This window comes from Oreochromis niloticus, linkage group LG19 (assembly GCF_001858045.2).
Source record: "Oreochromis niloticus isolate F11D_XX linkage group LG19, O_niloticus_UMD_NMBU, whole genome shotgun sequence".
NCBI classification, from domain to species: domain Eukaryota; kingdom Metazoa; phylum Chordata; class Actinopteri; order Cichliformes; family Cichlidae; genus Oreochromis; species Oreochromis niloticus.
Window position 1 is genome coordinate 26,292,023 of NC_031983.2, and position 11,772 is coordinate 26,303,794.

At 41.5% G+C, this 11,772-nt stretch overlaps 1 protein-coding gene across 10 annotated transcripts in view; it reads left to right on the forward strand.

Annotated features, from left to right (window-relative positions):
- Positions 1–11,772, forward strand: part of kiaa1109 (KIAA1109 ortholog) — a 72,892-nt gene extending 61,120 nt beyond the window's left edge. For all 10 annotated transcript variants that reach the window (XM_025900930.1, XM_025900934.1, XM_025900932.1 and 7 more), the window contains 10 exons: positions 6–159; positions 1,907–2,064; positions 4,105–4,294; positions 4,817–5,034; positions 5,419–5,670; positions 5,805–6,008; positions 7,313–7,507; positions 8,549–8,683; positions 9,321–9,486; positions 10,856–11,772. In XM_025900930.1, coding sequence (XP_025756715.1) covers positions 6–159; positions 1,907–2,064; positions 4,105–4,294; positions 4,817–5,034; positions 5,419–5,670; positions 5,805–6,008; positions 7,313–7,507; positions 8,549–8,683; positions 9,321–9,486; positions 10,856–11,072 — 1,889 coding nt within the window. In that variant the 3' untranslated portion in view covers positions 11,073–11,772. The remainder of the gene's footprint in view (positions 1–5; positions 160–1,906; positions 2,065–4,104; positions 4,295–4,816; positions 5,035–5,418; positions 5,671–5,804; positions 6,009–7,312; positions 7,508–8,548; positions 8,684–9,320; positions 9,487–10,855) is intronic.

The following is an 11,772-nucleotide window of genomic DNA, read 5'->3' on the forward strand; positions in this document are numbered from 1 at the left end:
TTTAGATTCAGTCACAAAAACATCGACTCCTTCATTTGGTAAAAATGTGAAGGCAGCAGGTCAGCAGGGGTCACCGTGGGAGACGCTGGTGGTTTTTGCCATCAACCTAAAGCTGCTCACCGTCCAAATGAACATGAGCAACGTGATGGGAAACAATACGTAAGTGCACCCACCGCTGTGCAAACACGTGCTAATAATTAGGATTGAATTCTTACTCTGGTAACTCAAACACAGAAGCAATTTAAAATTATTGACTATATTTTCATTTATAGAATATCTTAGCCACACTTGTCCAGTTTCGCAAATCATGAAAAAAAAAAAACATTAAAATCAAAAGAACATAAAAGAAACTTTAGAAAAACAAACACAAAATATCATTAAAAATGAATTAGCAGGGGGATTATGCACTAAAGGAAAAAAAACACTAATTAAATGGATGAGAGATAAAAATCTTTCATCTGAAAGTATCTCATGATTTTCAATCAAAGTATATTCTTTGGCTGCCCCACTTTAACGCTTGTTGATGGCTACAACAGACTCTCGTCTCACAACAAGAATCAATTGCCAACAACATATTTTTAATAAGTACCTCAGAAAAGCCAGGCGTTTTCACAGCCACACATCAGACAAAATCAAGCCTGTTTACAAGTGTCTGTATTTTCTTTAGTTTATTCTAAAGTATCCTAACAGGTGATGCAATCATTGAAACCAGCCTTAAACTTAAAGTTGCTTTCAATATAATCCTTAGTTATCCTATACCCGGCCCTGTTGCAGTCCCTCAGGTCATATGTGGTTTGAAACCAGCTGATTTAGTTCCCTCCTCAGAGCCTGAGATGTCCACATTATATTATCCTTTCCTATTATGGTATCATTAAGATCCAAGAGGAGAAAAGCTGTTGGAAGCTCTCTTATAGATTGGTCTGAATCCTTAGGTTTTTTGCTCACATGCTGGTCTAATTGTTGCAATTTTTGCTACTGTAACATATATCAAGTCACTTTAAAAGCTATAATAACTTAAGTGAAAGATTCCACGCTTGAACAGTAAATTACTGACTGGAAAGCACTCTTCATTATTCATTGTAGCTCTAAAAGTAAAACTAAAGTTATAAATTTAGCTTAAGAACGTTACTGTCTAAATAAAACATAGCCAACATTGTTTATTTACCTTTTTACTGCAGTAAACAGCTGTTAAACTGGCGTACAGATGCCTCTGGGGTGCTTCTCCTGCACTTCTTATCACCCTTTATCATCCACTCTTATGGGTTCGGTTTAACTCTACTGCACTGCTGGATTTTACTGTTCACCACAATATGGTGTCAGTACACCCCTGATCTCTACGGTTGAGGCTGAAGTGCAGAAAATGATGCTGAAGCAGTGGCAAACACAGCACCCTCATAACTAAGGCTGTACTGTTTTATGAGCTCTGTGTCTCCATAACGTTAAAAAAATAACCCTCTTCCACAGTGGAAGTGTGTGGGCTCCACAAACAACACACACCTTCTGCTTCTTTCTCACCAAGGCCAGACGGTACACTTCTCCAGCTCTAATTAAATCATTTATGAGCTCAGGATATTCTTCTTTCATAAAAACTTTTATGCAAGGGTGCAGCCTGGATTTAAAGCAAGAATTGTATTGTCAAAATAGCTACGCTTGGATATAAGCAAAAAGGCAATAACACATCAAACTGCTGAAGGTGAAACGCACAACGACACGTTAGAAAACACAGTTGACATGTTGACTTGTGAAAATGGGTTTAGCGCTCAGAACTGGCTGTTCATTTCTTCCTCTGTTACCTGTGTTTATTCCTTGGAAACTTCTTGTGATGAGTCATTTATGTTTCATAGAGAAGCCTTCTACATTATTCAGCAGCATTTCAGGAGCCTCACAGTTGTGTTTGTCCCTGCAGCTGGACGACCAGCGGGCTGAAAAGTCAGGGCCGACTTTCTGTCGGAAGCAACCGAGACCGAGAGATCAGCATGTCTGTCGGCCTCGGCCGATCCAAGCTCGACTCCAAGGGCGGGGTGGTGGGTGGCAATATAGACGTGAACACCCTGGAGATGGTCTGTAAGTAAACAAGGCATCAGCTTTCCGACATCTGGTGTTTTTCTCCAACTCGTTAGCAGCTTTTATTCTAACAGAGTGTAAAGTGTGGATGTGGAGCTGAGCCAAAGTTCAGTGCTAGAGTTCTTAAAACACCGGGAGCAGTAATGTAATATTATGCACATACAAAAATGTTTACTCTGCTAAATAGGCATAAAATGCATTTTATTTTATATCTTACATTTGATGTTTTAATAGGCTAATATATAGATTCAGCAGCCACTTGGAAGCTGGAAGCAACTCAGTGCATTTAGGCATGCAGACATAGTTAAGACGACCTGCTGAAGTTGAAACTGAGCATCAGAATGAGGACAAAAAGGCGATTTAAGTGACTTTGATCGTGGCTGGAGCATGGCTGTTGGTGTCAGGCGGCCTGGTGTGAGTATTTCAGAAAAGGCTGATCTGCTGGGATTTTCCTAAAAACCATGTCTAAAGTTTAGAAAGGCTGGTCTGAAAAAAAGAGAAAATATCAAATGATGAACATTTCTTTCAACAGGTCAGAGGAGAATAATAATAATAATAATAATAATAATGGATTGGATTTCATTAGTCAGACTGTATCAAGCTGACAGGAAAGCAACAGTATCTCAAATAAGCTTTGTTAAAAAATCTAAATGTGCAGATGAGCATCTATCCTTAAAGCACATGGAGTGCAGCAGCAAAAGACCACACTGGGTGCGACTTCTTTCTGTTAAGAACAGTAAACTGAGACTAAAATCCACTTTTGCACAATAGACGATTGGGAAAATGTTGCCTGGTGTGACCAGTCTCGATTTCTGGGATAAAATCATAAAACGACAGTTTTAAAAACAACAGTTGCGGCTGCTGGCGTAATGATGTGCAGGATATTTTGCCGGCACGCCGTGGGCCCCTTAATACAGACTAAGCATCATTTAAATAACACAGCCTGCCTGAGTGACCACACTGTGCCCATCTTCTGATGGCTATATCCAGCAGAATATTACAAAGTGTTACGAAAAGCAGCTCTAACTCATTCTAAACATGATGATAAATTTGTTGTACTCTAAACTGGAACACCTTTGGGATGTGGAGATTGAAATCATGGATGTAAAGCTGACAAATCTGCAGCAACTGTCTGACTCTCTGAGGGTCCAACATAGTCCTAGCAAAGTGTAACTAATGAAATGATCAGTGATTGCATATTAGATCGTTGTTCATTGAGTTTAATATCTAAATGCAGAACAGCCATTCCCAAACTGAAAACTTTCATTTTCCTCTTTCTCCTGCTACAGGTTCACATGTAGCACTGATCACTGATGCTTCTGCTTGAGATGCAGGCAGCTAAAGAAATTACTTGTTGGCTGAAATCGTCCCTATTTGTTGTCCTCTCTAGATGAATTAAATCTGCCACAGTGTGTGTGAAGAACACATCACCTTCTCGCCTGTTCACCTTCAATAGTTTATAAATAGACACAAAAGTGAATATTTACAGCAAAATGAATCATTTTAACTTTGGTATTTTAGACTAAAAACATAAGAACAAGGTGCTGAGCCATTTTTATCTGAGAGGAGGCTTCACAGTCAGTCTCAGCATGTATTTAAAGACACTGAAGCCATGAAGCTGTGGCTGGATGTGCGTGACTTTATAAAACTATTATTAGACCAAACATATTGACATGTACCAGTTGTGGTTTCTACCTACCAAAAGCCTAAAGCGTTTTCATGAATGCCAGTTGAATATCTTAACACAAGTTAGCTTACCATTTTTAGATGATATGCCTTGTTGGTTGTGGAGCTGTGAATTTAAGCTTACAGGGCTGGGGAGGAGGGCAGTCATGCTCAGACAGATACAAAGCAGCCATGTGTAGTGTGAGTTCTGCTGTGTAGGGTTGCCCCGTTGCTGTTGTGGTTCGGCAGCAATAAACAGAAAGGTAAACTAGAAAGAAGTCAGTCCTTACTTACTAGAATCCACTGATTTTGATGTTGAGAGGTATGAGATTGCTTGTGGGCTCTCATTGGTAACTATTATCGTGTAATTCGCAGCCCACATCTCAGAACATCCAAACCAGCAGCCCAGCCACAAGATCCAGATTACCATGGGCTCCACGGAGGCGCGAGTGGACTACATGGGCTCCAGCATCCTGATGGGAGTGTTTAGTAATGCTGACCTGCAGCTGCAGGATGAATGGAAGGTCAACCTGTGTACAGTGGACACCAGCCTATCAGAGAAAAGGTGTGGTATGATGTCAGCGTGACTGCACCGTTCAGCACAACACGATCAATACAGCACTTTCAGATGAGTCATGTTTAGTGCCATTTATTCATTTCATTCTTGTGGCCATCAGAGATTAGCCTGCTTCACGTCTCCATGTCTCTGTACTTTGAAATGCAGATGTTTTCTCTACAAAGAGGTTTGTATTCAGTTTCTGAAGTGTTGAAACACAAAGCACACTAACCAGAGAGCACAATTTCAAAGCATCGCGGGTTATGAAGAAAAACAGACAATTTGCTGACATTTATTGCCCACGTTTCAGAATGCTCGGCAAGCCGAACAACATTATGTCTGGACTCGAGGGTTTGTGTTTATATCTAGTTTGAACACAAGAATACAGAAATTACACGACATTATGTCGAGAATATATGCCATTTTCTTTCATCTGCGAGCCATTTATGCCTGCTTTCCTTTCCTTTGTTTCTTGCAACATCCTTTTTCACTCATCTGCTCCGTTTCCCTCCCCGTCTTTTCTCCTTCCAGTGAGATCTTCATCCACGGAGACCTGCAGTGGGACATTTTCCAGGTGATCATTTCACGGTCCACCACACCAGACCTCATCAAGATCGGCATGAAGCTGCAGGAGTTTTTCACTCAGCAATTCGACACCAGCAAGCGGGCCCTCTCCACCTGGGGCCCTGGCCCCTACCTGCCCCCCAAAACCCCCGTCGTCAACACTGACAAAGGAGCTGCAGAGCTTTGTAAGCATGCCTCGTTCCATACTGCTGGGTGAATGTTGAGCACAGTCTGTAGCATAATAAGGCGCGCACAGCAAGCGTCTTAGGCGGCTGTGCTGCTTACAGGAAGTGAAATGATTTGTAATTCTAATAAGCCTAATTTGTAAACAACTTTTTCAAACAGTTGAAAAGGTTGTTTAGCAACTGAATGTAATCAGCCTCACTCATGAGATAATCAGAAACGAGACAGGCAGCTACATTTTAAAGATCGAGGGCTTTATAAGGACAAAAACAACATGACACACTAAATCTGATCCTGTTAGCGCCAGCAACAAGCCTCGTGTTCCAGTCAGAATTCATTTGTCCGCCTGCTTCTCATTTTCCCTCCTAACCGTCTTTGTCACGCAGACATGGATGCAGCCCATCACCGCCACTGGCCCGGGGTGCTGAAGGTAATCGCCGGCTGCCACATCTCCCTCTTCCAGACGCCCTTGCCTGAGGATGCCGTGCAGCTTGGCGGGTCGATGAGCCTCCATGGCAATCACATGACTCTGGCCTGCTTCCACGGGCCAAACTTCCGCTCCAAGTCGTGGGCCTTGTTCCACCTGGAAGAGCCCAACATCGCCTTCTGGACAGAGGCACAGAAAATCTGGGAGGATGGTGAGACTAAATGTTCTTTTTAGGGACTCGTGAATATCATTATTATTCAGTCAAGATGATGCTCGCTCCTGATAAATGCCATAACTAAATATATAAAGGTGCATCTCTTTATGAATTGTTCCTGTTACACACAGGCTCCAAAGACGACTCTACCTACATCGTGCAGACACTGGATTTCCATCTCGGCCACAACACGATGGTCACGAAGCCGTGTGGTGCTCTCGAAAGCCCAATGGCCACCATAACCAAAATCACACGACGGCGACATGAAAACCCTCCACATGGTGTCGCTACTGTCAAAGAATGGTTCAACTACGTCACTGCAATGAGAAATGAAGGTAAACATTTCAGCAAAATCGTTTCATTCATGTCTTCCCATTTGTTTAGTGCAAAGCCTCCTCAGTGGGCCGTTGATGCTCGCTTATTTGGGATCGAAAGGCTTGAACGTGTATTTAAAAAGAAAATATTTGGGACTGGAAAATACAGGAAAAAAGTGCAATCTAATTACTGTGATTTGTTTTTGGAGCTGTCCAATCAGTCAGTGTGGGCTGATGGGGGACCTTAAATAGCCTGAGGCTGAACTTACTTAAACTATAGGATCAATTTGGATCTGTAAATCATGTTGATTAATGCCAAGAAACCCCCAGATTTAAAATAACGACCTGGAAATGTGCAGGATATGTCCGCTTCAACTCTGTCATCAACTTGGCTCACGCTGTCCTTGGAATGTGATTATTCCATGAATATGGGAGCAGTTTTCGGTTGGATATAATTGTGCGTTCTGTCTGTAGTAGCCAAGACGAGATCCCTCCAAACTCAGTCACGACAATAGAAGAAAAGGGGAACAGAATCCAGAGTCATTGTTCTGTGCAAAAATGCATTCAGGTGTCTCTAAAACGAAGCTTTCACACTCTGAGTGAACCAAATCAAATGGGAATTTTCCAGGATCACACCCTTTTTCTCACAAAGTTGATGTGTTTGTGTTTATCTGTTTTAGTTCTGCAGGGGAACACAGTCTGGGTAAACAAAGCGAGAATCTCACTTCATGCTTGGACTATAAGTTTAGAATATATTCACTCGATTTGTCTCACATCAAGTTCAGCTGCACAGAATTCATTTTTAGCCATCGGTCACATTAGGACTCTTGAGACCGAGTGAGAACAAAAAGATCAATTAATGGGACCAAATGCTGCTTTAATGTCATACGAGCATGCCGATATGTGGGTGCGGGGGGGCAAAGTAGCAACCACTTCAAATGTTGATAAAAGCCAGTTTGGGACTGTTGCAAATCAAACATCCTGCATTCTTTAATCAGTGACACAAACTTTGTAGAAGATAAACAGAAAGGAAGGAAAAATAAATTTCCTAGCCTTAAGTAGCTTCAGAACTGATTTACTAGACTATAAGTGTTAACTGGGGGTATCTGGGGAAGAAAAGATTGCTTCAGACTTTAACCTTTTCTTCACTTGAGACAGCTCAGACTAAAAGGAGATATTTTCTCTTCTCTCCACCGCGCAGCAGCTGCGTCTTATCTTAAATGTAAAATAGGTGGAGATAGCATTTAACAAAGCGGAAAAGCAGAGCGTGAGCGTGACCTTAAACTCAGGAAAAGAGTTCCCACGTGTTTTATCTCCTGTCGCAGAGCTGAACTTGCTCAGGAACGTCGAGGCCAACAACCAAGAGAGCGGATCGACTGCTAAGAGCTCCAGTCTGCTGAGCAGCTTCCGCAGCACATCCAGCTACAACCACGAAACAGAGACCATCTTTGCACTACCCAGAATGCAGCTGGACTTTAAGTCAATTCACGTACAAGATCCGGATGAGCCTTCTCTAACGGGTAGGTGACAGTAACACCATAAAAACAATCTGCTAATGAATGAGCTTTTTGTGATGTTCTAGTTCACACAAGTCTGTAAATGAACTGTTGGGATCACACTCGGCGTATGGGAGTGTCATAAAATTACCTGCGCTTCCTTAAGTAAATTAACAAATGAACGAATAATCAGCTCGTCTTGTTTGGAGCATCTGCATCCCAGCCCCGTCTCGCACTGCAGGAAGTGACGGCAGCCCTTCGCTTTGCTCCGTGAGCCTCAGATTTCTGTGACTGTGAACCAGTTCTCGCCCTGCTGCAGGTTCTTGTTAGTGCCTGTCTAGCTTGCAAAGCAATTTCAGAGCAAAACCAACGCAGTCTTGTGGCAGTTTTTTGTTTGTTTTTTTTAAATAGTTGCAGCCCGAATCTGTTTATTCGTATTTCTGAACAAGAACTTAATAATTTCATCGTGTCTCATAATTTGTACTCATTTCATTTTTGTCCATATCCACATTTGGAGGTCGGAGGGATTCATACCCGACTCAGTTATTAATTCTAAATGAATTACTTGGTTCAATTTAGACATTAAAACTTACTTGGTTGAGATTAAGGATTAAAACCTCCCAGGTTAGGTTCAGGGGAAAACAATCAAGGTTTCGGTTCAAATACAACAGTTGCTGCTGCTTCTTACACATCTGGTTTTTGTAGTTGCTATGGTGACGTATCCCCCACTTTGCCTGGACAACACAAATTATACTCCCTACTGAAAAATATTACGTACAAATTCATGCTGACACAAAAAAAATCATAATTTTCTTTGTCAAAGAACAAAGAGTCAATCTGAGTAACACAGAGGACTCACACAGTCAGCAGCAATGGAAACTTCAAAATAAGAGCGAGGAGATAATCCCATTGAGTTGGATAATATTCTTGAGTATGTAGGAAACCAAAGGTCATACTAACTCTACATCGATGTCTTTGCTGAAATTGATTTTGTTTTATTTTTTTGTTTTGTTTTTTTTAAATATCACCTTACAAATCCAATCCCTTTGTTTTCATTTGTTCCAGACTCCAGCAGCAAACCCAAAGTGGAGTGCAGCGTGGTGACAGAGTTCACCGACCACATCTGCGTCACCATGGACGCTGAGCTCATCATGTTCCTGCACGACCTGGTGTCAGCCTATCTAAAAGAGAAAGAGAAAGGTTTTGTCTTTTCCATGTTACTCATCGATGTTAGTCTGTCAGTCAATAGAAAAAAAACCCAACAACAATGTTTATTCATTTCAACTGCCCACAAATTTATGACTCATCTAGTCACGAAAAAACACCCTCCAGAGTTCCAAGCATTGTACAGTCTGTCAAGAATATGAGTCATCAAGCCATCGGAGGAGAAGACCACAAGATTAAGCACATCTGTCTGTCTCTGTACCTGTGAAGCTGTTCATGTGCTGTGGGACAGATTTTTGGGAGCAGCGTGACACGCAGCCGTCTGACTGTCACTTTCACACACAGCAGGCAGGTCAGGGAGCCCGACGCGCGCCGCATCCTAATGGGTTTCAAGTCGTCACAAAGGAACAAATTAGCACTCTTTATGCCGGCGACCTCGCTTTCATCACCACAATTAAAACAGCCGCGACTTTGTTCTGTTGATTCTGCAGCAAAGTAGAAAGAGAAGCACTGCGAGCGCTTCAGATTTTCACACGTTTCATTTATTCTGATTAATTGAAGTAGGACACATCTATGTTGTGCTCTGATGTTGTTGTTCACAAATGTGTTAAAAGAGAAAACTGGAGCGTTTCAAAGCAGAGACCTGATTGCCTCTCTCCCTCGGTGTCCTCAGCTCTTTTTGCCCCGCGGATGTTCGCACCTCGGCCCGGCCAGAAGAGCCCCACCGCCCTGCACGATGAAAGCTCCGCGGATAAAGACAAGGACGACAGCATCAACTACACCACGGTGGACTGGAGGGAGTTCATGTGCAACACGTGGCACCTGGAGCCGACTCTCAGGTCAGCTCAGCATCTGTTTCTTATTGTAAGACGCACACTTTCACATGATGAGCAGGAGTCCTAAAGCTCACTCAAAAATGTTACAGGAGAAAATAAAAAGCATCATTCTCTACGACTTTGTTCTCAAAGCAACCGTGATTGCACAAACCAACAAAAACAAACAATGCAGCAAAGGTTTAAAATAAAATTGCTTAAATTTTTGTTTAGTTGGTGAAACAGCACAACCATTTCTTCTTTCTAGCACAAACACTAAGATGTGGGTCTTTTGGAACAGCTGAGCCCCAATTATGGCCTAATTTTGTTCTGTTTGTTGGATTTTTGTGGGTTTTATCATCTCTTAAAGACTCTTTGAATATTTTCGATTCCACTGAGATGCAGATGAGCTATTTAATGAGCTGCGTTGTAAAAAGTAAAAGTGCAATTAGCCCATTAAAAATGTAAGTTTTGAAATGAACAGAAAGATGCGCTGTCAGTGCTGGGTTATCTAAATGTTATATTTCGATTTTTACTAATATTAGTAACTCTTTTATATGTGAGAAGCAATTTGTGAAGCTAGTTTAGGTGGAGCCTGTTAAAAATTAGATTCACATCAATGTATTTATAGCTGTATGATTTATAGCCCTAGTAATACAGTGAGAAAAAACCAGTATCATAGAAAGAACCCAACTCACGAACAGACGACCTCCTATGAGAAGGTACTTGCAGGTGATTGCAGGAAGGAAGAACTCCTTTATCACAGGAAGAAATGTCCCGCAGAGGCAGGCTCAGGCAAGAAGAGGAAAAAATGACGACTAAACTCAAACTACAGGAGAGAGAAGACCAAAGTTAATGACCTGCAACAGTAGAGAAGAAATGCTCAGTGCATCATGGGATGTCTCCCAGCAGCCTGAGCCTGTAGCAGCGTAACTGAGGGATGGTTAAGGGTCACCCGATCAGCCCTAACGATAACCTTTATCAAAAAATAATGAACGGAGGTATAATTTAACAAATGGCCTGTAAAGGATGAGCAATAACTTTGCAGTGTAGTATCGCTTATTAACCCCCTTAGTCTTTTTCGGATACTAGTTCATAATTACTAATCGTTAGTCTTTTGTGAGTTTGTACAAATGCAGCACAAACACTAAATAAATAAAGCATCTTAGTCTCTTTACAAAGACTTTGCTTCATTAATCCCAGGAAAGAACAAAGATTTTAATTAAAAAAAAAGAATATTTTTGAATCTTTATATGAAATATCTTTGTACAAAGCACCAGCTTCTCCCCTGAGATTCAAAAGGAACAAGCAAATCCTTTAATGGAGAAAGACGTGCAGCAACAAGGACTCTTTTCATGCACCTTTAGCAATGCTTAAACTTCACCTCTACCTTCAGGCTCATCTCCTGGACGGGTCGGAAAATCGACCCAGTCGGCGTGGACTACATCTTACAGAAACTGGGCTTCCACCATGCCAGGACTACAATTCCCAAATGGCTGCAGAGAGGTGTGATGGACCCACTGGACAAGGTGCTGTCAGTACTCATCAAGAAGCTGGGCACCGCTCTGCAGGACGAAAAGGAAAAGAGAGGCCGAGACAAAGAAGAACACTGAGGAACTCAGACAGTCATGCCACTGGAATCAAAGCTGTGCAAAATGTTTCAACACTAGTTTTCTGTATTTAAAAGGCCACTACTTTACGATGTCCAGCATTCTGCATAGTTGTTTACTGTGGTGCTTGCCTCTAGGGGTTCTGACTGAAGCATTTTGCACTGCTGTTTGTCTTTTTCTGTACATTTTGAACAAATTAGCAAATGCTAGCGTTATTTGATTGCTTTAAAGGTAAAACCCTGCCTCTCTTACCTGTTGTAAATGACCTTACTGAAACTGCTTCAAAGTTTATTTTAAGGCTTACCAGTCGTTCATGAGAAATGATTTCTTAAACCATTGCCTTTTTCTCTGTTTCCCATGGAACACATGGTCGGTATGCTTGATGTAATTTATAGCGCAGCTTCGCGATATTTAAGAGAAATTTGGTGACGCGTTCCTCAGTCTTGACACGAACAAATAAATCCTGGGAGATTTTTCTTAAAATCATCCCCTCACTTGTGAGGATGATATAAGCTTGTAATTATAATTTGATCATTATTTATGATTTTGTGAAATTCAGCGTCTGTATGATGTATTAGCTTGATGTGTCAAGCTTCTTTTTGTCTTTTTTTTAATCCACACATTAGAACCAATGTATATAGTTAAATTTCTTAAATGTGTTGATTTCATAACTTAATAAAACTATTGCCATGAAGTTTTAAAA